Source organism: Odocoileus virginianus, chromosome 2 (genome assembly GCF_023699985.2).
Source record: "Odocoileus virginianus isolate 20LAN1187 ecotype Illinois chromosome 2, Ovbor_1.2, whole genome shotgun sequence".
Taxonomy (NCBI): Eukaryota; Metazoa; Chordata; class Mammalia; order Artiodactyla; family Cervidae; genus Odocoileus; species Odocoileus virginianus.
The window spans coordinates 89,561,263-89,588,588 of record NC_069675.1 but is presented as its reverse complement, the minus strand read 5'-3'; the positions used below and the strand labels follow the sequence as shown (position 1 = coordinate 89,588,588).

The 27,326-nt window shown below is 37.5% G+C and overlaps 1 protein-coding gene across 5 annotated transcripts in view; it reads right to left on the bottom strand.

The window, feature by feature from the left end:
• The window catches only part of RABGAP1 (RAB GTPase activating protein 1), a 159,881-nt gene that overhangs the window by 31,342 nt on the left and 101,213 nt on the right, over positions 1 to 27,326 (bottom strand). For all 5 annotated transcript variants that reach the window (XM_020872118.2, XM_020872120.2, XM_020872119.2 and 2 more), the window contains 3 exons: positions 7,309 to 7,422; positions 3,545 to 3,619; positions 360 to 485 (listed from right to left, as the gene is read on the bottom strand). In XM_020872118.2, the coding sequence (XP_020727777.1) occupies positions 360 to 485; positions 3,545 to 3,619; positions 7,309 to 7,422 (315 nt within the window). The remainder of the gene's footprint in view (positions 1 to 359; positions 486 to 3,544; positions 3,620 to 7,308; positions 7,423 to 27,326) is intronic.

The following is a 27,326-nucleotide window of genomic DNA, read 5'->3' as shown; positions in this document are numbered from 1 at the left end:
CTAAGTTATGAAATGTTTGGGAAAGTTTGTTTCACTTTTGTTAGGAGATTCCCAACCAGTCAGCTTCAGAGCCTTGGTAAGTATTTCTTGACTGAGTTTGCTGTGTTAAAATAAAGGCTCCTACACCCATCTGATCTTCTGGGTATTTTTGAGACTGAAAACCTGGCTCACACCCATCAGGTTTAACACCTTATTAATCTTGGCATCATTATTACATAGAGAGAAACGAAAAACATTAAACCTGTTCTTGATTCTGGATGGCTAAGGAATCACCACTGTTCCTTGGCACCATTTCTTCAATCCTGTTCTTCCCAGTCCTGTACCCTTATTGGCAAATGCGAGCTGGATTCTCTTTTTACCTGCATGAGGCGCTCCAACTGGTAAAATTTGCAATGCAAATCTTCAAAGTTTTGCTTGAAAAGTTCCCTGAGACCATAGTCAAACATGATCTTGACCAGAACACTGAATGCTTGTTCCTCAGGCATCTGTAACAGGGAAAGAGGGAAGGGGTGGGAGGATCAAAAACACATAAAGAAGTTTTCTCAGTATGTAAAATTCAGTGGTATGTAATATCTCAGATCTCAGTTGTGTTGTGTTTTATAACATTCATTCCTTCAACCAGGAAATATTTAATAATGCCTATTCTATGTCAGACACTGTTCCTGCCCTTGAGGAGCCTCTCATACAATAACTAAATAACTAAATCTCATACAATAACTAAAATGAATTAGTGAGAAAGATCAGTGGGAAGACAAGAAAAAAGACTGAGTATTTCAGAGGGAGCTAGGAATAGACTTTAGAGGGAGGACAGGATTCGAACTGAATAAGAACAGGCCTACTACACTTAAGTATATGTTTCACTGTACCCAAATCACAAGACCTTTGTTAAATCATTTTATCTCCTTAACTGTTAATTCATTTCAGTAAAAATGTTCTTCTTCCTCATTGTTGCTAAAAACAAGGCTAGTTACAGAAGAACCTTAAGTATTCTAATGTTTGGAGTAATGCTTCAGGTATTACAGTAACACTTAAAATACTGCAAAAGCCTCCCACACTTCACTTCTATTTACAGATGCTACTCACTTATATATCTTCCGTAACTTTACAGAAAAATGTCTTCTTGAGAACCTGGCGAAATGGCTAGTTTTCAAAATATAAAAAGAACACTGGAAATATTTAAGGCATGATGTGACCATAGCAAGCTTTTCAAATGTCAGGAAGGTGAATGGGTTTCTGTTGAACACGATGACGACGGTGGGCTGAGCAAAGAAACTGGGAATAAAGCAGAGCTAAAGGGCAAATCAGACTAAGTAATGAAATGAGAAGAGGACAGCAAATCACTGTTGGAAAGGTAAGGGCCTCGGGGGCAAAGGACCAGACCTTTGAGGTCTTTATCATCAAGACAACTTCACTCTTCACTCGCTGAGGGAGACGTGGCCTGCCTAGAGTGGCATTTCTGATGTTACGCAGCACATCTGCCCCTGCTCTGAATCAAGCACTCATTTTAAACACAATGGCAAGCAGCACAGAGTTCAAACCAAGACACTGGGGATTTGATCGGGAAACTCCTTTTAAAAGTGTTGTGATACTTAAATGGGGATAAATGTCCTTGCACTAAAGTTGAGAACAAAAACAAACCATATAGACTTGGTGAGACTCTGAGATATTAAAGTATGATGAAAACAACAAAACAAAAATTTAAAACTTGACCTCATGATGAAGTGTTAATCAGTTTGAATGTGAGAATCATTTCACAATGCACAGTATATCAAATAATCACATTTTACACCTTGTATACACAATTTTAATTTGTCAATTACAGGTAAATAAGACTGGGGAAAAAAAACTTGACCTCTTCTTTATCAATGTCATAGCTTTCTCACATTTTTGCATGCCTACCAATACCAATTAGCTAGGTTCATAGCAAGAAGATGTAAAGTGGCTTTGTTACACTTTTATTACAACCTACACAAAATGGATTAAACATCTTCAACAACTTCCTCTCCTTAGAGAAACAAAATCTAGACTGTGTGGCCTGGCCTCCATGGCCCTCCTTCAAGCTGGTCTTGACCTCTCTAGCTCACTCCCCACTCCCCATGGCTCCTGATGCTCCGGTCATACTGCCCTTCTTTCAGTTCCTTCTAGATGCCAAGTTTCCCCCATTTCAGGGCTTCCATATACTATACTATTCTCTTTGCCGGGAAAGCTCTAGTTCTAGCTCTAGTTCTCCACTCTAGTTCTCAAAATAGTTGTATTATTTTTGTAACGTTTAAAGAAAGTTAAATGATACAGAAAAGTACAAAAGAGAATGGATGTCCCTTCTCCTTTTTCAGGGTTCATGTTAAAGGTTACCCTGCCAGAGAAGTCTGTAAATGAGGCTTCCTTGTTATTATCCTGTATCACACTTTTCACTGTACCTTCATAGAGCCACTGAAATTAACAATGACATACTTTCACTGCTTTTTTGCCTATAACTAGGCAGCCTCACTAGCTCTGCATCCACAAGGGCTGGGGTCATATTTACTTCATTCACTCCAGATCTCTATCTAGCACAGTTCAGACCATAACAAGTGCTCAAGAACTCTCCTACCATCATCTGTGTGGTATTTTTGCCAAGCATTTTAACTTGAATCATGAGGAAATGATCAGACAAATCAAGAATTTGGGATGTTTTACAAGGCGATTTGCTTGAATTTTCCAAATTGTCAATGGCATTGGACACACAAAAAGGCAAAGAGGACAGTTTAGATTAAAAAAATAAAAAGCAATGACAATCAAATGCGATGTTTGAATCTTTACTGATCTGGGTTAGGAAAAAAAGAGCTATATGAACTTCACTGAGTAAACAGGCAAAATTGAATATGAACTGTGGGTAAAATATTACTGAATTTGTTAGATTTGCCTGTGATATTCTGGTTAGGTCCTCAGGAGATACAGACGTAAGTATTTAGGAGTGGAGTATTTTGATATTTGCTACTTATATTATCCAAAAGTAATTCAAACAAATTTTTCCATAAAAATATAAAACATCTGTGTTTTGTGTGTGTGAAAAAGGAAGGAAAAGAGATACAGAGAAGGCAGTGTGGAAGAATACTGAATTGATAAGTCAAGTGTATACAGGTGTTCACCTTAACAATTTTTCAATTTGGTTGTGGATTTAAAGAAACACTAAGAGGGAGGATAAAGGTCTTTGCTGAATGAATGAATAAAATGGCACTGAAGCAAGCCAACTTCTCCCTCCTAGCCCAATACATAAATCTCAAAACAAAGACTGATGACAGCGGCTAGAGAAGATAAAACGTCCCCAAAGGGTTTAACCAAGACTAAAATCTATCCAATTATCCTAGTAATAAAAAAAGCTCTACCCTTGTACCAATTTTCAACACTGCTTTTATTTTTACCATGTTTCTCTCCCATGATGCCATTATATTAAGGAAAAGGTTTCCAGATATACGAGTTAACACTCATGCACTAGAGTCTGCCCAAAGGCAATACAAAGCCATGATCAAGTCTGAGGCAGGATATGAGAGACCTGATTACTTACATGGAGAAGCAGAACAGCAGCGAGAAATGACTGGCCTTGGCAATAGCCAATCTCTTCATCATACACAGAATAAGCCTGGGGGGAAAAACCACAGGAGGTGTAAATGAATGCAGCCAGTCTTAAAATAAAACGAAACAAAACACAAAACTTTATTTATTTGGCTGCACTGGGTCTTAGTCGCAGCATGTGAGGTCTATGAGTTGTTGTATGGGGGATCTAGTTCTCTGAACAGGCAGGGATCGAACCTAGGCCTCTTGCCTTGGGAGCCGGGAGTCTGTCTTTGCTCACGCTTTTCCTTCTCTGCCTGGAAATGTGCTCTTCCTTAAGGTTCCAAACATATCCCATTCCCCCAGGATTCTTTCTCTCCTTGGTAGGTCTTTGGTACTTACTACAAATGTATGCTTACTACAGCACTTAACACACTGCATTTTAGAGGTTCCTCCTCTTTACTAGACTATTAATTTCATAAGGGCAGGGGTGGTGCCCTATTCAACCTAGCAGCACATCAACACATACCAGGCACTCACCAAACACTGTCAATGTTTGTATGTGTAAACATGCTCTCATAAATTCAGGTGAAATTCAATATAATCTCATTATATCCCCCACTCTGTCAAAGCTCATCTGATGAGAGGGCCTACAGAACAAGAAACACCCATCTTTTCCAAAGACAAGATGTACAGAGAGATTTAGAAATGATCTTTTATAATTTAATGAGACAACTTTCCACCTATCAAATCAGTAAAAACTAACAAGTGTTAAAACCAGTTTCAGTAAGGCTGTTAAAAACTAGCAGTAACATATGCTAACACAGCTCTGTGGAAAGCTGTTTGACAATACAGATGAAGGTATCAAACAACATTTGATTAGTCACGAACGAATAAAGGTTTCACAGTTAACAGTTGTGCTGCAACTCCACAGCTGCTAATATCCTGGTCTGACTCTTAGGCCCACTACTTACATTCCTTATTTGTATGATGAGAATAATCACAGTATTTATATAATAGAGCTGATGTATTATTCTCAGTCCCCTCAAGTAAAGTACTCAGAGTACGGCTTTATCAATTATGTCCTGGGATAAAAACGTACTGAATTTTCTATAGGTATAGAATGGAGGGGAGCATTTTTCAGGCTCACAGAAAAGCCTGAAGGAATGCATACAGACATGAAAGTATGTAACACACTTGGGAAATGTTTGGAATATAAGGTTCACGGGGGCTGTAAGGAAATATGGGGAAGAAAAGGCATTTCATTAATTCATCAACATTTAATCAGCACCTACTATAATATGGCATGCACCGTGCAAAGTGCTACAGATGCTCATATATGTAACAAATGATTCTTGCCCTTGAAAATTTCACAGTTCAGTTGGGAAGTCTGACAAGCAAATCAACCAGAGTACAGTGAGAAGTTCAATGTGATTGAAGCATAAAATATTTACGGAATAAGCCAGGACATATTACAGAATGCCTTTAATACTAAGCTAATGGATTTAGGACCAGGAAATAAACTAAGAAATTTTGGTTTCATTCTGTGGGTTTAATGGAGGCCACTAAAATAAATGATCCTGCTCTAGGGTCAACACAGAGAAAAGAATAAATAGGCTCAAACCCAAAGGCAGGGAGACTAATGCAAGGCAGCTTTTATGTAAGTGTCAGCAACATATGATAGTGGCCTGTACCAGGGCAGTGAATAGAGAGGGAAGTACTGCTACAAGAGACAACAATCATCAAACTGAATGTGGCCAAAGGAAGGAACAGAAAAATAACTGAAAAAATGACTGTATCTTCAGCAAGACAATGGCATAGGGGTAAAAGGAGAACTGTTTTATGTTTAATGATCTTATTTTTTTGATGTATGGTGAAGACTTTAGGACTGTGATGTTTGAAGTTTGCTTTAAAGCATTTTAGGAAAATTTTTTTTAAGGGAAGATGAAGCAACTGTGGCAATATGTTGATAAATTTTGTATCTGGGTAGGGATATATACAAACTCATTTACACTATTCAACTTTTATGGATGTTTGAAAATTTTCATAACAAAGTATGTTTTTAAATGGACTGTATTATTATACCTTTTCTGATATACTTGACAGACTTCCACAAGGAGACCAAAAAGCAGCTGGAAATTCAGGCCTTGAGCTAATGTAGATTTGGAAACATTTATGCAGTGGTGACAACTGAGGCCGTAGGATGGAAGGAGTCAGCCAGGTGGACAGTGGAGAGCTACAGTAACCAGTGGCTGAGCACCGAGAAAGAAGGCCTCTGTTTTAGGAACTCGCAAGACAGAGAGAAAAAGTCACGAGGGAGGGAAGCAATGAAGTTGTCACAGAAGTGAGAGCTTAACCAGAAGGGGGAGAAATCAGGAGCAGATAAAGCTGTAATTAAGATCATTATGAGAGAGAAACCACAGCATAGGGGGTCAGGAGGACGGGATCAGAGTCAGTGAGAACAGGGTTTCTTTCTGTGACATTTTGCAGGAAGGTGAGGGATAGCTAAAGTGTTTCCTTAAATGGGAAGCACAACTGAGCAGGGGTTAAAAAGGATGATGAGAAGAGGGTCACAACAGAAATGACAGCTCTGTAAGTTCTATGAGGAAACTGAAACTAAATCCAAGAGACAGTCGCGAGGTCCCAAGCGCCCTCACAGTTTAAAGCATCTAGTTTGTCACTGGGGCTTCCCTGTGGCTCAGACAGCACAGAATCCTCCTGCGATGCAGGGGGCCCGGGTTCAATCCTGGGCCAGGAAAATCCCCTGGAGAAGGGGATGGCTACCTGATGTAGTATTCTTGCCTGGAGAATTCCATGGACAGAGGAGCCTGGTGGGCTACAGTCCATGGGGTCGCAAAGAGTCAGACATGACTGAGTGGCTAACACTTTCAATTTATCATTGGAGAAACTGTCTTTTATTGCCAGTCTGTCCTAAAACTGGCTGTTGGTTTTGCCTTCTCAACCATAATATGCAAATTCCTTGAGGGTATGTCTTGTGCCTTGCTTGTACTTCCTATATAGTAAGTGCTAAATAGGTACTTACTTAGTTTTAGAGGGAATAGACCAAAGCCTAGTTCTGAGGACCAAGAAAGTCAAATTCATCACTTACAATATGAATACTAAAAAGGAGTTTGCAATGCTGTAGGACTCAGAGGCTTGTAACATAAAACCAACTCATGAGTCTAAATGTGGTGCCAGAGAACTATTGACTGAAAGTCCTGATTAAAAGAAATCCTACCATTTTATTTTAAATTATTTCCTGTTCACCATGAATCTAAAATTATGTTGTTACTTCTGGTTTTACAACAACTATTCTCTTTTTTTGCATTCTTGGACATAAAATACAAATTACATTTTGCAGTTATCTTTTGCATAATTTCAAAGAAACAGAATAACTGCCTAAAACAGTCTTTTTTGGGGTATGAAATACCTTGCATAAACAGAAAAAGAGACTCAGATGTATAGAACAGACTTGTGGACTCTGGGAGAAGGCGAGGGTGGGATGTTTCAAGAGAACAGCATTGAAACATGTATATTATCTAGGGTGAAACAAATAACCAGCCCAGGTTGGGTACATGAGACAAGTGCTAGGGCCTGGTGCACTGGGAAGACCCAGAGGGATCGGGTGGAGAGGGAGGTGGGAGGGGGGACTGGGATGGGGAATACATGTAAATCCATGGCTAATTCATTTCAATGTATAACAAAAACTACTGTAATGATGTAAAGTAATTAGCCACCAACTAATAAAAAAAAAAAAAAGAAAAAAAAAAGAAATACCTTGCATATTTTATATAAGGAATCTTGTCCATCTCCTCCTGTGTCCTTAAAGTAGTCGTGGGCTGGGAATGTCCGGTTAATATCACGAGTGATAGCACTGTCCTGGGGAGACTCCTGTGGAAACACCAGGAAGCAGAAGGTTCAGATGGATGTACTTGTCTAGGCTAATACAACAAGGTCGTCTTCTAATTTACCTGCTTTAAAATGCTGCAGGAACATACATACACACATGTGTGCCTGCATCTTCAGGGAAGGAAGAGCAAATATTAAGAGGGAAAAAAAGGAAGAAAGAAAAGAGACTCGTTTCACTCTATACACCTCATGTATACTCCATCCCTGCTGCAAGAAGTGCAGGTGATAACCTTTCTATTGTTAAGAAGGAATATGTGTTTCAAAACGGATTTCCCATAGGAAAACACTCAATCTAACCTCAAAAGAAAAGCAAAATGCTCCCGTTAGAAATACTGGGTACAAAAATTGCTGCTTTAATTGATCCTTTGGCACAAAACTCATGGGCCAGGTTCTCAAAAGGAAAAGAGGAAGTTCCTGGATTGGAATTTACCCAGAGGCAAATTACATAAAAACACATAGACTTCTACTCAATATGAAACAAGACTATCAAATGCCTAGGGATTCAAATGGGCTATGGGAAAATATCCCTTGCTTTTTTACCAATGGAGAAAAACTGTTTCCTCTTCTATGATGAGTAATTAAAACTAAACGAATATCAGTAACGCACAAAATACACCAAACACCCAGCTATTTCTAATAGCTTCCCTTTGTTAAACTTTATTTGCTCATGCAGTGAAGAACTGTAGCACAGGAACATGGCCTTCTGTTTTAACAACATACTGTCCTCACAGCTGAGACAACAGACTTGATTCTCCTCAGTGAGACTGCACTATATTCAGCACACCATCCAAGAGCCTGACACTCCTGTTTCAAGTGAAAAATTAGTAATATATTTTTTTTGGTCTGGTAATTTTTCTAGCCTTTTAGGTAATCAGGTTCCCAGGGCCGTAAATATTTTACAGTTGTGGAATCTAAAATAACTTTATATTAAAAAAAATTTTTACTGTATAAATTTGACATGCAACATCATGTAAATTTAAAGTGTAGGGCATGTTACTCTCCATGGAGTTGCAAAGAGTGGACTGAGTGACTAACACTTTCACTTTGATACATTTACACTACATTGTAAAATGACTGCCAGTATAGCAGTATCACATTATAGCCAGAATACAGTATTACTGCCTACAGTATTACTACTGCCTACATTCTAAATACTGGGCATTAGATTTCTGGCTTATTTACTACTCATTACAAGTTTGTATGCTTAGATACTATTCTTTTTTTTTTTTTTTTCATTTATTTTTATTAGTTGGAGGCTAATTACTTTACATCATTACAGTAGTTTTTGTCATACATTGAAATGAATTAGCCATGGATTTACATGTATTCCCCATCCCGGTCCCCCCTCCCACCTCCCTCTCCATCCTATTCTTATCCTTTCAACCTCCATCACTAGTGAGCTAACTTTAAGCCTATACTCTTTCTTATCTGCAAACTATTTAAGCCTACAATGACACTGCCAAACTGCTCCAAAGAGATGTACTGGCAGACTACCGGGATTTTTTATTTTTTCTGACTACTAGTTTTTAATGCATCATTAACAACAGTCAGGGCAGCTCTGAGCTGTGGTGATCCCTGCAGCACAAACTGCAAGGGGAGAATTAAGACTACAGTGGTTGGTTGCCTGGTGGCAGCTTCTAGGCTGTAACACACAGAGCAGAAACAGAGCTGGGGATAGGGAGTACCTCCCTGAGTTGAGAAAAGAGACAGCAGAATTCAGGGAGGGCAAGGTAGCTAAGAGTCTGTAGCTCAGAGTACCAAACAGGAAAGCTGAACAGAAGGAGGTCTGCAAATCTACCTAGAGGGGTCCCTGTGAGTCACAAAATCATAAGAAAAAGATGATAAACTGGACTTCATCAAATTAAAAATATTTTAATATTCAAAACCTACTGTTAAAAACATGAAAAACGTAAGCCATGAACAGGATAAATCACCTATAAGATCTATCTGATAAGGGACTTATATTCAGAACATATAACTCTTGAAAAAATAAGGCAACAAACAACTGATTTAAAGGGAGGAGGGGAATGGTAGTAAAAGATGGAATAAATGCTTCACAAAAGAAGACACAGAGATGGCAAATAAGCATATGAAAAATTTCAACATCATTAGTTATCAGCAAAATATAAATTAGAAGTTCAATGAGATTTCTCTACATGGTCACTAAATGCTAAAATGAAAAGTACCCAATCAATATACAAAGGATTGGCAAAGGGTGAAGAACAACTTGAACTCTCATACATTGCTGGTGGGAATGCAAAATGGTACAAGTACTATAGAAACTGTTTGGAAGTTTCTTATAAAGTTAAACATATGAAACATACGCTTATTATGCAAATTCAGTGACTCATGTCTACATAGTCATCCAAGAGAAATGAAAATAAAAATACATGTAAATATTTGAACTCAAATGTTCATAGCAGTGTGATTCCTGATAGCCCACACTGGGCTCTAGTAGGTACACGGATAAAGAAACTGTGGTATATTCATATAGTGATGGAATACTACTCAGCAGTAAAAGGGGAAAACCCAGTGATATGCAACATGATAGAACACAAAAGCATGAGACTGTATGAAATAAGACAGACATAAAAGACTACTTTCTATAATTCCATGTATATGAAATTCTACAAAAGACAAAATTACAAAGTACAGAAAGCAGATCAATGTTTGGAAGGGGCTGGGGCTCAAGGGAGAAGGCTAATTTTTAAGAGCTATTAGAGAACTTTTTAATATGCATATTAAAAATCAGAGGCATTACTTTGCCAAGAAAGGTTTTTCGAGTCAAAGCTATGGTTTTTCCAGTAGTCATACATGGATGTGAGAGTAGGACTGTAAAAAAAGTGGAGTGCCAAAGAATTGATGCTTTTGAACTGTGGTGTTGCAGAAGACTCTTGAGAGTCCCTTGGACTGCAAGGAGATCCAACCAGTCCACCCTAAACACCCTAAAGGAGATCAATCCTGAGTGTTCACTGGAAGGACTGATGTTGAAGCCGAAACTCCAATACTCTGGCCACCTGATGTGAAGAGCTGACTCATTGGAAAAGACCCTGATGCTGGGAAAGATTGAGGCCAGGAGGAGAAGGGGATGACAGAGGATGAGATGGTTGGATGGCATCACCAACTCGATGGACCGAGTTTGAGTAAGCTCTGGAGTTGGTGATGGAAAGGGAAGCCTGGCGTGCTGCAGTCCATGGGGCTGCAAAAAGTTGGTCACGACTGAGCGATTGAACTGAACTGAACTAAGAGAACTTTTTGAAGTGATGGAATTATTACCCATCACATCTGTGGTACTAATTAAAACATGTATTGTTCACTTAAAGCTGGTGAATTTTATTGTACGTACATCACATCTAAATAAAGGTGATTTTAAAATGGCAAACAAACAAAAGACGATACACATACAACCAAACAAGAGCCCCTGGATGATTCAGGTCCTTTAGATTAAGAATTTCCAGTACTAGTTTAGCTATATGTACCTAAAAAATGAAAATGATGACAATTCATCTTTAAGGCCTTAAAACCAGGGGCTTAGCTTAGAGTCAGACATACCTGGGTTTAAAAGCTGGCCTATTCCCTTACTTTGCTGAAAAACTTAAGGTAAGCTTATCTTCTCTGGTTAATATCACCTACCTTATTCAAGTTGTAATGATGGTTACATTAAATAATCTATAAATTATAAACATGTAAAGAAAGAGCCTTTTCCAAGGCTTCCCTGGTGGCTCAGTGGTAAAGAACCTGCCTGCAATGAAGGGGACATGTGTTAGCTCACCTGGGAAGATCCCCTGGAAAAGGAAATGGCAACCCTCTAGTATTCTTGCCTGGGAAATCCAATGGACAGAGGAGCATGGTGGGCTACAATCCATTGGGATCACAAGACATTGGGGCATGACTTAGTGACTGAACAACAACAAAGAGCTTCCAGAACTGTCTGACACATATATAAAACACTTGATAAAAGTGAAAGCAAGCAAAGTGTTCAGTACCCTGAGAGCTGGGGCTGTCCTCTAAACACACACACATCCACACATAAATAAGCACATACTCATGCACACAAATATGCATGTGCACACACACTGTTATACAGAGTACACACACACACGGTTCACAGAATGTGTATTGTTTTTACTTTTGTATATCTTATCTTCCTATAAAACTATTCACATAGGGGTAGAAACTGTTGGTTTAGTTTTGTAACTTTCACAGAGCCTAGCAAAATCACGACACACACTTAGTGCTTGATAAATATATCTAAGAAAAATCCAAAAGCTTCCTTAAAATTGAGTGATGACAATGCTCATGTGATCAACAGCTCTCCCCAAACCACAATCTCTAATGCTAACGTTTATTAATTCAAGACTCATGTGAAAGAGGCAGGAGACTAAATCAGAAGAGAACCTTATTAATAATTAAAGATATTCTGACTGAACACCTGAAAAAAATCAAGATTGCTATAATGATTGATTCATTAGTGACTTTCAAATTGTGTCATATGCAGGCAAGAGAATAACTGTCATGAGAAATAGATCAGAGCCCCCCTTGTGGCTTCTCCTTATTTTTTAACAAAAGAAATTAAGGTTATTTTAAAAAATTAAGTGCCTTATCAGTACCTTTAGGGAAGTATACTGATTTTACCAAGCCATCCCAAAACTGAAAATTTGTTTACTCAGGGGTTTTATTATGAAATATTTCAGTAATGCTAAAAGTATAGAGAACATATAATGAATACACATGTAGATTATCAAGATTAAGAAAGCAAACATCATAGATACAACAATGGACACCTAATTCCAATCTCATATACCCTCTTCCTTCTTTTATAGTTAACCACTATCCTGATTTTGCTATCACTGCCAGGCATGTTTTAATGTATATGTTATGTACAAATATGTGTACAGATGCATGTATTAATATATGCATATGAATATAGTATCTATAAACCATATATACCCTTTACAGAACGTTTATTTTCTATAAATGTTCATGTTTTCTTCAGTAGCTTCTTTTGTTCAATACTATATTTTAATGATTAATCCATGGTGATAAACATAGCTCAAGTGCATTTAACTCTATAACTATGTAGTTATTTATGTATAAAGTTATTTATCTATTCTACTGTGGATAAACATTTAATGATTTCAACATTTTCCACTACAATGTGACAATAAAGATTCATGCTTCTTCTCAAAACAAAAAAGAAAGAAACAGAACAGAGTAAAGACTGGGTCCTTCAGCTCAAAATGCAAAATAAATCATCCTGCAATTATCAAGAGGAATTACAAGAAAGGGAGGCTATATTAAAAATATATGTTACTGTGGGTTAATAGTTTTTATTCAGCCTAGGATATGTGAATTCTTTTCAACTCAGTTTTACGTATGTGTTTATTTTTGGCCACACTGTGCAGCTTGCAGGATCTTAGTTCCCCAACCAAGGATTGAACCTAGGACCCCACAGCGAAAGTGCCAAGTCCAACCTCTGAACTGCCAGGGAATTCCCTTGAATTAAAATTAAAACTCAGTTTTAGTTTTAAAAAACACATAGAATATAAAATAGCAACACAAAGAGAAAACTACAGGCATATTGGGAGTTAAGAAATCTTTATTTGAAATAAAACTGTTTCATGAATAGCTCAAACAGCAACAGACCATAAAAGTCTCAGCTTCAATTGTGAAACTGCAGCATGACAAAAACTTATTGCACCCCTAGAGTCATTAAGAGGAAAAATAATTGGATTTCAACAAAATTAAAAATTTCCTGCTTATAAAATACATCATTAAGAAAAGAAATAGGCCAGTAGTACATGCATCTGAAAAGGAACTATATTCAGAATATATATAAAAACTTAAAGAGATGACCTAATAAAATGGGCAAAAATTTGAGCAGACACATTAGATAAATAAATGAAAAGGCAGTTACCAGGACAATGTCAATTAAAACCACAATGAGCAAGCAGTCAGAGCCTCTACTAAAAAGAATGAATTCTTGGTGATAAGAGGAGAGCTACTACCTGGAACACTTTGTAGAGAATAATTCAATCAAGTGGAGATCTGGAAAATCAGAATGATAATTTTAAAGCATTAAAGGAAGATGACCCAAAGCAGCAGTAAGTAGTTTCTGAAAGGTTCTAGAACTTAACAAAAAAGAGGAAGAGGACTTAAAGCACTAAAACAATAATTAAAATAAATTTCACATTGACAAAACTTTTCAAAAATGATGAATGGACATGTTATTGATCTACATTTGAAGTTCAGCTACAATAAATTATTCTGAAAAAGTTGTAAATTCTATTCTTGAATTACATCTCCACTGTAATTGTATTTCCAAAAGAGATTTCTGGCTTTTTAAAATGTCAGATGAAATCACTCTGGAATTTCATGAAACAAAAATGAAAGTTCTGAAACAGGCTATGAAGGATAGATTGTGGCTTAAGACAAACATGAAGGTTAGAAAATTATATGAAGAATGACAGAAGTACAAAAAGCTTCAAAATATTCTACGCCAGCTGTGTCAGTTATAGCAGACTTGACTGATGATAAAGATAACTTGAAAATGGATACACAGTTATGAGAGAGAGATGATTTAGAAATTCAAATGTACATAGAATAGGAACACACAAAAAACTTCTCTGAAAAAACTCTCTAACTGGTTAGTTCTCATCCCTCTGCCTTCCCTCTAACTGTTTGATCATGGAAGTCATCAGGTAAGTACGGGGTAACATGGCCTTCAGAGGTGGTGACTTTGAAAATTCACATACTGAATTTTTGAAGCCTTCAAGAATGATAATAAATTGAGGAGTTCTATGCAAATCACTTGCTTAAAATATTTGGTCTTAGGAAATATGCTGAAGAACTTGGGAATAAATCCATTAGACTTGCCAGAGGCCAACCTGTACAAAAATGATCCAAAAATTCTAACAATGATGGATTTTGTAAGTTCCTATCAGAATAATGACATCGTTAAATTTGAAAAGATTCTGAAAACAAATCACAGTAACATTTTGGACAATTCTTTCCTAAGAGAACATAGAAAAGAGCTTTTGTAAACCATCCAAACTCAAGTGCTTATAAAATTAAGATTTATACCATGATACACAGTCTTTTTATTTCTAAGTAGTTAAACATAGACATAGCTGATACAGGGAACTTGTTAGCATAAAGTATACTGGATGACAATATTCACAGCCAAATTAAGTTAGTCAACCAAATACATCTTTTTAGCAGACTGTAATTAGTAAAGTTTTTACAAATGTGAAAGTTTTTAACTAGTCAAAGCTACAGTTTTTCCAGTAGTCATGCATGGATGTGAGAGTTGGACTATAAAGAAAGCTGAGCACTGAAGAACTGATGCTTTTGAACTGTGGTGTTGGAGAAGACTCTTGAGGGTCCCTTGGACTGCGAGGAGATCAAACCACTAATCCTAACAGAAATCAGTTCTGAATATTCATTGGAAGGATTGATGCGGAAGCTTCAATACTTTGGCCACCTGATGTGAAGAAATGACTCACTGGAAAAGACCCTGATGCTGGGAAAGACTGAAGACAGGAGGAGAAATGGACAGCATAGGATGAGATGGTTGGATGGAATCACAGACTTGATGGACATGAGTTTGAGCAAGCTCTGGGAGTTGGTGATGGACAGGGAAGCCTGGTGTGCTGCAGTCCATGGGGTTGCAAACAGTTGGATATGGCTGAGCGACTGAACTTACAAATGTACTTAAGGCAATCATGAAGAACAATTAAACCTTAAAGGAACCAGAAATGGAAAAACTATTGTAAGGTGATATGTCCTGAAAGCTACTGACGTCATGGCAGATGTAGCTCTTTTAACCAACTGGCTTTATGTTTTGGCTGCTTCATTTATCGTAAGAAAAAAACAGCTTTACTGTCCTGAAGAAAACAAAACTGCCATACAACTGTACGGTAGTAACATTCTGTGAACTTTTTCTGTTAAGAGCCAGATGGCAAATATTTACTCAACTCTCCCTCTGCACAGTAAATATGTAAAAAGACAATATGTAAATGAATAAGCATTTCTTCATTCTAATAAAACTTTATTTTCAAAACAAGAAGCATGCTGGATTTGTCGAAGTTTGCCAAGTTCCCTAAATATACAACATGATAACTTGTCACCAGCAACATGACCAGAGAGAAGATCTTTGGAATGATTTAGAATACACTGACATGCTACTGTTGATTAACTTCATGTTTTACTTGCAGAAATTTTACCATAAACAAGATACCACAACTTGAAATGTATATGCCTTTGAACACTTTTTCCCCATGTAATAATGAATGTTAAAAATATTTGCTGTATTTCACAAAAGTCAACTCTCCAAAGTCTTGTGTATTTCTATAGCAGCAATGCACTAAAGATTTAAATGGAACCCTATACTTATAATGGCATATTGTCCCTTATATTTCAAGCAGTAACACAAACAGTATACACAACTCAGAAATTCTAAACATACACATTAAAACATATTAGACTGGCTAAAATAAAAAGACAATACCAAATGTTGGTGAGGATATGAAATAACTGGAAATCTTAATTGTTGCTAGTGGAGATATAAAATGACACAACCACTTCAATGAATTACAAGGCAGTTTCCTGTGAAGTTAAATAGGCATTTACCCAGACCCAGAAATTTTACTCCAAATTTCACTGTTTCACACAGAAGAAACAAAACCATGTATCTAAGAGGAAAAAACATATAGAAAAATGCTTATAATAATATTATTTGCAATGGCCAAAAACTAGAAACCTCAAATGTCCATTAACAGGGAAAAAAAAAAGACAAACATATTACCATTCATATAATGGAATGTGTAACATACATTGCTGGAAATAATTTTACTAAAATGCTATAAAATAATAGCACTTTAAAAATGTATTCACTAAACAAATACAAAGAATTAACACCTCACACTAAAATCTGAATCTTTATTTCCCATTCCCATACTCTTATCAAATGGGACTAGTCACTGTTTCCCAAACCTAAGCCCAAATTAATGATACAGCTTTAAGTTATAAGTGTTAGCCACTCGGTTGTGTCCGACTCTTTGCGACCCCACAGACTTTAGTCCGCCAAGCTCCTCTGTCCATGGAATTCCCCAGGTGAGAATCCTAGAGTGGGCTGCCATTCCCTTCTCCAGGGGCTCTTCCCGACCCAGATCGACCCAGGTCTCCTGCACTGCAGGCGGATTCCTTACTGTGTGAGCCACGAGGGAAGTTCAGTGATACACCTTACCGCATTTTAAAAAGACAAATCTAACCTTTAATTTTCTTAGTATAATAACAAGCCCTTTTTGTTTTCTTATTTTAATAAAACATTTCTGCTTCCTTACGATTATAATACTGGGGGAAAAATAAGAAAAAAAGAGATAATTTCATAACTCAAATAACTGTAGCTTATGTTTGGTGAGCATATGCCTAGCTTTTATATAATTATTTTTAAAATAGAGTTCATATTGTTTTGAAAATTAACTTTTACTAACTGCAGAATATCATAAGCCTCTTTTTCTGTTATTTGACAGTTATTCCCTAGCATTTTTAGTGGACAGTAACAAGAGAGTTCCATTGACTATGACAAAGCCTTTGACTGTGTGGATCACAATAAACTGGAAAATTCTGAAAGAGATGGGAATACCAGACCACTCGACCTGCCTCCTGAGAAACCTGTATGCAGGTCAGGAAACAACAGTTAGAACTGGACATGGAACAACAGACTGGTTCCAAACAGGAAAAGGAGTATGTCAAGGCTGTATATTGTCGTCCTGCTTATTTAACTTATATGCAGAGTACATCATGAGAAACACTGGGCTGGAGGAAGCACAAGCTGGAATCAAGATCGCTGGGAGAAATATCAACCTCAGATATGCAGATGACACCACCCTTATGGCAGAAAGTGAAGAAGAACTAAAGAGCCTCTTGATGAAAGTGAAAGAGGAGAGTGAAAAGGTTGGCTTAAAGCTCAACATTCAGAAAACTAAGATCATGGCATCTGGTCCCATCACTTCATGGCAAAGAGATGGGGAAACAGTGGAAACAGTGGCTGACTTTATTTTTCTGGGCTCCAAAATCACTGCAGATGGTGATTGTAGCCATGAAATTAAAAGACGCTTGCCCCTTGGAAGGAAAGTTATGACCAACCTGGATAGCATATTAAAAAGCAGAGACATTACTTTGCCAACAAAGGTCCGTCTAGTCAAGGCTATGGTTTTTCCCAGTAGTCATGTATAGATATGAGAGTTGGACTATAAAGAAGGCTGAGTGCCGAAGAATTGATGCTTTTGAACTGTGGTGTTGGAGAAGACTCTTGAGAGTCCCTTGGACTGCAAGGAGATCCAACCAGTCCATCCTAAAGGAGATCAGTCCTGGGTGTTCATTGGAAGAACTGATGCTGAAGATGAAACTCCAATACTTTGGCCACCTCATGTGAAGAGCTGACTCATTTGAAAAGACCCTGATGCTGGGACCGATTGGAGGCAGGAGAAGGAGACGACAGAGGATGAGATGGTTGGATGGCATCACGGACTCAATGGACATGGGTTTGGGTGGACACTGGGAGTTGGTGATGGACAGGGAGGCCTGGCGTGCTGTGGTTCATGGGGTCACAAAGAGTTGGACACGACTGAGCGACTGAACTGAACATGGCCATATCATAATTTACTAGGCTGAATCTCAGACTTTGGTATATTCAGGCTGTTCGACTACTTTTCCTACAAACAAAGCTGTGAAGTAGAGCTGATTCTGAAGGGGAAGAGATGATTTGTGCAATCACTCTTTCCCCTAAAAGATCCAGAGTAACTCTTGTGTTCTGGGATTTGAGTTGCAGTGCCAATTTGTCCTCCCAGAAAAGTTGTGCACTCCAGTTCACACAGGACATTGGTATCACCTTTAGAGGAACTGCCCTCCTGTTTTGGAACTGTCACTTAAACACTTGTCTCAGCTTCCTTCTGGTCTGTATATAAGAACTGTCTCTTAACGTTGCAGAGAATGGCATATAAAATTTACAGACTCCATCCCACTCTCACCAATGCATTTTTTGCTGAACCCACATGTTGACAAATACAGAGGGGAAAGAAAGGCACTCTCATGCAAATATTCCCTCCTTCTGTCAGTTGAGAAGCTTCCCAAAGTGGCTCAGTGGTCCTGCCAATGCAGGCGCCACAGGAGACATGGGCTTGATCCCTGAGTCAGGAAGATCCCCTGAGAGAGGCAACCTGGAAATGGCAACCCACTCCACGATTCTCGCCTGGGCAATCCCATGGACAGAAGAGCCTGGCAGGCCACAGTGCATGGGATCACAGAGTCGACACGACTGAGTACACACACAGTCAGTCAGTCAGCAATGAACACATCTTGTGCCAGGACCTTGGTTTCCAATACCATTTACCAATAAAAGGAACCAGGCTCCTTATGGAAAAGGTTGATTCCAGGACTGGGGCAGGAAATACACAAGATAATCCTAGAACATCGAGAATTGGCAGAGGATAAGGAAGCACTTCCCCCCAACTCACACCACAAAGAAAACCACCCACAACCATGGGAACACGTCAAAGGGAAGTATGTGCCAAACAGAATTTCTAGTAGCCAAAGCTAGAACAATTTGAGCTACAAAATTAATGATGTAATACTAGATTATAAGCTAAGTATAAAATAAATATCCATGGATCTATACCTATATAAATAAATGAACAAATAAGTAAATAAATGGGGGCAGAGGGGAAGAGGCAAATCTTCCAGAGAGAGCTCCAAATAATTTATGTAAACACCCTGCCCTCATGGAGGGAGCCCACTCCTCTGTTGGTTGTGCCCAGAGTCTTCCTTCAGAAGACTACAGGATGGCAAGGCGGTGACTGAAGAAGTCTGACAGACGTGCCCTCAGTCGGATGCTCAAGGTGCACACCAACAGCGACGAGTCACGCTGACAGCCCAGCACGTCCCCTCGGTGTGAGGCAATGAAAAGGGGAGTTCGCTACGTATTCTGCTTCCCCCAAACTCATAAACTTATGAGAAAAACACCAGATAAATTCCAAATGAGGGAGATTCTATAAAATACCTGACCAGCATTCCTTATAGCCACCAAAGTCATCAAAAACAAGGAAAGTCTAAGAAACTAATACCAACAGGAGAAGCCTACAGAGAGGAGGACTAAACAAAATGTAGTATCCTAGATGGGATCTGGAAGAGAAAACGGACATTAAGAATAAACGATGGATATCTAAAGCATGGACTTTGCTTAATAGTAACGTACCAACGTTGGTTCACTAATTGAAACAAACGTACCATATTAAGATTTGCACTTACTTAGGCACTCAATAAAATGCTGGACTGACTTGTGGAGTAAAACTATTGAAATGATGGCTGTGGGTACAAGCTCAATAGTAATAAAAAAAGAGTCTGTTCATGTAATTAATTTTTAGGTGATTTCTTTCTTGTCCCCAATTCTTAAGCTCTTTTTATTGTATATGAGAAAGCACTAGCGAGGCTTTGTTACTTTCTTAAAGTGTAAGGCTTGTCTAAAATAATTCGTGCAGACAAAAATCTAAGGAAATAACATTTGTGCTGTTGTTTTGGTCCCATCTTGGTTTTGAAAGTCGTCCATCAGTTCAAATCACAGTGGTACCAGGTTCTGTAATTTTTCTGGATGACTATTTTTATAACTTACTGTGAGAATTGGCTCACTGAGTAACTTCTCAGGATTAACAAGGTACTGGGAACTGACGGAAACTCTTTGAATACACACCCTTTGTAAACTCAAGTTGAAAAATAGAAAGCTAAGAATGGCAGGAAGAAAAAGAAAGTACCCAAACAAAGAAAATGCAGTGGAAGGCTGCCATGAGAAATAACCAGCATAGAGAAGATTATTTCCAAAGTAACTTGTTGCCTAAAGAAAAAGTTAGATCTTCTTAAAGATTATTTGGAATGAAATAAATGCTTTGTTAAATACCATCATGTAATACTTAAGAAAACAAAACAACTCCACTCAAATCCACCATGCTTCTTATCTTCACAATATATTTCATAGAAATAAAATAATTTTTTGGCTACATTTTGCTCTTTAAAAGTCAGCTACAGATTGTCAGAAGTGACTTTAAAGACTTAGTTTTTAAAATTCCCTAGAATAAAAACTCAAAAGAAGGAAAACGAAATTTAAGAAGTACTATGTTTAAAAATGAATAAATAGGGACCAACAACTTTGAGGTAAAATCATTTTCTTAATGTTCTATTTCCCAAATCTCTTTCTTATTTACATTTTCCTACTTCTCTGAATTGTAAATATTCTAATAAGGTACACCTCAATACCTCAGTAATAAGAGGTATAGTATACTTGTAAAAAACAAACTGTGTGTGCATGTTTAGTTGTGTCCCACTCTCTGCGACCCCATGGACTGTAGCCCACCAGGTTCCCCTGTCCATGGAATTTTCCAGGCAAGAATACTGGACCAGGTTGCCATTTCCTACTCCAGGGGCTCTTCCTGACCCAGGAATTGAACCCGTGTCTCCTGCATCTCCTGCACTGGTAGGTAGATTCCTTTATCACTGTGCCACCTGGGAAACCCATAAAACATATTAAAGCCCTCAATTCCATTTATAGTTTAAGCAATCAGAATTCTAGAAATAAATATGTTTGATGGGCTCACTTAACACTGACAGTGTACATTTTTACCTTAAATTCAGATTTCAAGAACATAAAAATGTGTACCTGTACAAACATAATTTTACTTGTCCCTATGTAACTAGCACCACTTATCTTCAAATTAGTTTTCTTTCAACTTGCAGTGCTGTTATTCCACACCAGTGCAGTAAGCAGGAATTTCAGTGTAAACCAGATTTGTGGGTAGACACTGCTTTGTATATTTATCCTGGTGATTTACTCTCAGATACAAATCTTATAATTCTAGTAAAATATTCATTGGATAACATTTAATAAAAGACTTTGAAAGCTCAGCCAAAGGAAGGTAAGAAATTAATCTTTAACATATTTAAATGACTGAAATACTGTATAGGTATTCAGTAATTGGGGCTTCCCAGGAGGCTCAGTGGTAGAGAATCCATCTACCAATACAGGAGATGCAGAAGATGTGGGTTTGATCTTTGGGTCAGGAAGATCCCCTGGAGAATGAAAAGGCAACCCACTCCAGTATTCTTGCCTGAAAAATTTCAGGGACAGAGGAGCCTGGTGGGCTATAGTCCATGGGCTTGCAAAGAGTCAGACATGCCTGAGAGACTAAACACATTCAGTAATTAATGTTTCAAAATTTCCACTCGAAACACATCATACACATAACAAAGTGTAACTAGATTTCCACAAATATGGAAGTAACTGAAGGCATTTCAGAATCTGGCCACAACTATGTGAAGACTGGAGTTGGACCTCTGACAAATACCAAAGACAGATTTTAGGCGCTATACCAAGATCACACCAGGTAACAGGATACAATGTCATAGAATACTGACTCTGGGTCAAGCAGTTCTATCTCTAAAAACTGCCGCTCCTACTTGCTAACAGTATGACCTTGGATAAGTCACTTAACTAGTGTAAGCCTTAATATCCCTATCTGTAAAATTTATGCAATGCTCACTGTCTTACAAAGTTTATGAGAAACAAATTAAATACTGCATGGGAAGCAGGTAGCATTAGGCCTTGTCCATCAGTAACAGCTTTTTCCCATCAGACTTGAGATTTATGATGCTGGCGTATTTCCAACCTTGGGAGAGAAGCCAAAGGCAAAAATGTGGACTTGGCAAATTTTCCCATATTTGAAACTCAGTGAACTGTGAGGGATCTGCAAGTTTAGATAGCATCCAATTCAGAAATCCAAAATATATTATCAACATCATAATTTATTTTAACCAAATAAAATTATAAAGAAGATAAATCAGGTAGCAGAAAAGCTGACACAAAATATAAATGGTGCAATAACTTTTTCAAACCTATGAACTTCGCTAAGCAGAACACTCTAGAACTCAGTATAAAACACCTTTGCTGATTATCTTTTAAAAACATCATTTCTCAGAGGCAAAAATCCATTTGGGTTTCTCTATTGATTCATTTAGTAAAGGCTTCATTTACTTCAAGACAATCAACTAACTCTACCCACACCTAGGGCTACTAATTCTTTCCCCTTGTTTCCCTTCCAGTAAGAAAACAACCTGCCCCAAACATAACACAACACAAAGACAACTACATTCTATAATCAATGAACGTGCCAAACAATCTTTTATTGCAAAAAGCAGACTCTAAAAGCAGCCTCCAGAAATGTTTGCCAACTAGGCGCCTCTAACTTTAAAACACTTTAGCATGGTTACCAGCCAAACAGTTATATACTTATTATGTTGGATCTATATATACAGTGTAATAGAAAATTAAATGGCTTCTTCAAAAAACATGACTTTTTAATAAAATAAGGTAAGGTTATCACATTGTTTCAATCCAAATATGGCATCATAGTGCCATTCTAAAAATAAATCTAAGTCCCATGTGAGATTCAGCCTTTTAGCTGTGTTCATTTCCTTTTAGGGCTCAAGTTTCCCACAGGAAAATTATTCAGTGCTTGGCAAAACTGTCCCAAATCATGTATAGATAAGGCACAACTGCTAACTGCACCATCAACCTTTTCCTGCTTTGCTATTGTTGATTCTCCCTCACAGTACCCCCATATCATGGAGAGGCCCAAGAAACAGAAAATGCTCGAGAACTTTCATCTGACAAAAGTGAAGACAGTAAGTGTCACTGAGTAAAAGGTGTCAAAGAGGTAATTTATGAGTCAGCTAAATTAGAAGACAAAATTATTTTATATAAAGTCACATTTCAAATATATGTTTCTGATAATTGTGATGAATACCAAATATTTCAACTGTATTAATATCACTGAGCAAAGTGCACATCAAATGCCCTTTTAATACTACTTAATACAGATTGTATTATTTGATTGATACTATTCATCTAAAGATTTTATAAAGTGTTACATGCTAAAAATAAAATCTTCTCAAAATCACTCTCGATATAGAAGAAAATTCATGTTTAAGATTTTAATTTTCCAAAGTAAAGAGTTAATCTTAAGAAACAATCCTGCTTAGTCACTCAGTTGTGTCCAAGTCTTTGTGGACCCATGGACGACAGCCTGCCAGGCTCCTGGGTCCATGGGGATCCTCCAGGCCAGAATACTGGAGTGAGCTGCCATCCCCTCCTCCAGGGGATCGTTCCCAATCCAGGGATTGAACCCAGGTCTCTCACATTGCAGGCAGATTCTTTACCGTCTGAACCATTAGGCTACCTAAGAAACAACTAACAAGAAATAATTAAACATTTAAAAGCTATTTTATTGCTAAAAACTTAACAGCATAGAGGTATACAGTCGATCAAGCTCTATTAGTTATCTATGTAGTAATGGCTTATTACATAGGTAGTAACAGCCCTCCTGGAATTAAATTTTTTATATTTTTCTATTTAAAATTCCTGGAAAACAGCAACTTTAAAAGGATAAGCAATGATATCCAATTTCATTTAAGCAAAAATATAACCCTCCAACCTCACTAGCAGTACAAATAATATAAATATAAATGAAGGCTTTCTAAAATCATGTTTCATATATTTTTACTTCCCCTAACAAACATTTCTGAAGTGACTGCTACTGATAAAGAAAACTTGTTAACTAATTAAGATTTTTCAAATCTTATTTTGTTTGGTTGAAAGTACCAATGGAAAGACTTTTTATTTTATTTAATCCACATAAAAATCTGAACACTTTTCCAAAGCTGCTGGAAATACCCAATTTCTAAGCACTTGACCAATGCTGAACAATCCTTTGGACTTATTTTTTATGTTTGAGCCAGGGAAGTCTGAGACCTGGACTTTAGTCCCAGTTCTGCAACTAACTTAACTTTATCACTGCTCTGGGTCTCCCTTTCCCCATTTGAGAAAGGAAGAATCTAGATTATGAACTCTAAGGGATCCTGTAGCTCTGTCACTTTAGGATTCTATATTGATGTTATTCACCTACTCAAAAACCTTAAGTCCATCTCCAGTTCCTAATGAAAATCACATCCCTTAGCCTTTAATTCCAGACCAGGTAGCCCCAAATTTATCTTTCTGACCTTATTCCATTATATCTCAAATTGAAACCATACTGCCCTATTCATAAGGAAGCTAACAGCAGCTGCTAACATATACTGAATGCTTACTTCAGACCAAGCACTATGCTGAGCTTTACATGTATTAGCTCAGTAATATTTACAATACTTGTATAAGACAGTACTATTCATAACAGAAACTAAGAGGGATTATGAATCTTGTCCAAGGTCTCACAGTTAGTGTCAGGGATAGGATTCAAACCCGGGTCTGCCTGCCTCTCAAGCACATACTTTTAATCATTACATATTACACGGTTGCTATTAAGTATATAAATGCTCCTTGGAAGAAGAATGACAAACTTAGACAGTGTATTAAAAAGCAGAGACATCACATTGCTGACAAATGTCCGTATATTCAAAGCTATGGTTTTTCCACAGCTTCTCCAGTCATGTACGGATGTGAGAGTTGGACCAAAAAGAAGGCTGAGCGCCAAAGAATTGATGCTTTCAAACTGTGGTGCTGGAGAAGACTCTTGAGAGTTCCTTGGACAGCAAGGAGATCAAACCACTCAATCCTAAAGGAAATCAAGTCTGAATATTCATTGTTTGAGTTGGTGCTGAAATTCCCAATACTTTGGCCACCTGATGCGAAGAGCTGACTCATTGGAAAAGACCCTGATGTTGGGAAACATTGAAGGCAGGAGGAGAAGGGGGTGACAGAGGATGAGATGGTTGGATGGCAGTACTGACTCAATGGACATGAGTTTGAGCAAACTCTGAGAGACAGTGAAGGACAGGGAAGCGGTTCATGGGGTCGCAAAGAGTCGGACACGACTTGGTAACTGAACAACAACAACATATAAGCCTTTGAAGCTTAAAACACTTTGTCACAGTTTTATTTTTTCCTAATAAAACTCATTTCAAAAGTTCAATTAAAATGATACCTCTTTACCACTTCAGTCCCAAATTTCTTTTCAATCTCTAAACTATTAAAGTTCTTACTGTAATCCCCAGTGACTTGTTCCTTGATAAAGTATACCTAAATATATGTATCTTAATGTTGGAAAACTTTAGGACTAATTCTCCTGTGGAACATATTATAAAAGCAGAACAAAATACATAAAATGGCAGTAATATAAGGGAGTAAACCATCAAGGCAGGACTTTAGGGGGTTATGATCCCTGAGAGAAATAGGCTCACCAACCGCTCCACATTCACCCAGGGTCTTTCCTCTGAGGGTATAAGCTCATTTCCAGCAGGCCCTGGAAGTTACTGGGAGACTGACTCTTTTCAACAGAAAATAACAGCGATAAACTTTCATTGAGTTTCTATGATGCCATCATGCACAATTCTATGTCTATATACTTAAGATGTGACAGCATCATTTTTTCACAATAATTCTAACAAGGGGATAAAAATCCCATTTTACAGAGTACAGAACCAAGAGCCAGAGATTCCAAAATCCATGCTCTTTTCACTACCTTCTTCTTTATCTCAGAAAAAGTGATGCAAATACTTTATACTGTATTTATAAAGTAAATGCAGTAACAATGTGAAGAGTTTTACATCAATGCAACATGCATCTGATCTTGAATTGACTCCCATATTAGAGTCTTCTTCACTTAAAGGTTAAGTATCCTTCTGAAGTTCTGACAGATTATATTACTTACCACACTGAGAACTAGGATTTAAATTTTGTCTTATTTCCAGTGCTCTGTAGGCTAAGGCTACACATATATCCTTAATATAATGACAACTAACTATACATGACATTAACATAATCTAAGTAGGAATGTTTTTAATTCCTACAAATATCATGCCGCAAGGGAGAATATTTTAAAGTGAAAATGCCTTTTAAGTAAAATTCTGCTCCTCAGGGACCAATGAAGATGGAGATACACAAATGGATTTTTTTTTTTTTTTTTTGGTCTAGCTATAAATAAACTGCTTTGGCAGGGGGGGGGTTTCCCCAGTCTTACCAGAAGAATTTTCAGAAATATATCATGCTATTTAATGTTGTAACTTTAATGTTACAAATAATGTCTTACCAATGTCTTACTAATTCAACAAATATTTACTGAAAACTAAGAGGCACAAATTGAAGTTTTACTTTGAAAAGATACTTCTGTATTTCAATCAAAGCCAAAACAATCTTTTTCTAACAAGCCAATAAAACTTTTATCAAGTGACTACACTCATGGTTACTTAATATTATGTCCTTTTCACTTCCCTAAAGGCTTTGTCATGTCATATATTGTTTGATAACTGTAGATCACTTTTGTCTATTGATTCTTTGGGTTCCTTTAATCCTGTCCAGCTAAATTTTTTATGCCAATCTCTTTCAAGGGGTATGGAGAGAAAAGGCTATAGAAATCTTACTCTACCCAGAGCTCAGCCCATCCCATATGTTGCCTTCTGAGAAAATCTAACACGCATTTTCTTACCTATGAACACCAGAGTTATTTGCATTCCTCTTGTAATCTACCAGTACACATATACTCATTACATATATACACACACATTTTTTCCCATATATTCCTTCCCATGATATCAAAGTAGAGGCTAATATCTGCTATCTTCTCTTCGTAAAAAAAAGTGATAAATTTAGAAAGATTCAAACATACTTATGAGGCATAGTAACAGATTAGAAATCAAAAAGGTCTTAGAGCCTCAAAACTCAATTTTCACAATCGTCAAAGAGGGATAACATCCCTCTTGCCTGCCTTCTAGGAGGAAGAAATCAGATGATAACTAGGAACTGCTCAGTACAGGACCACAGGTAATACAGTGTTATCATACCCTCATTT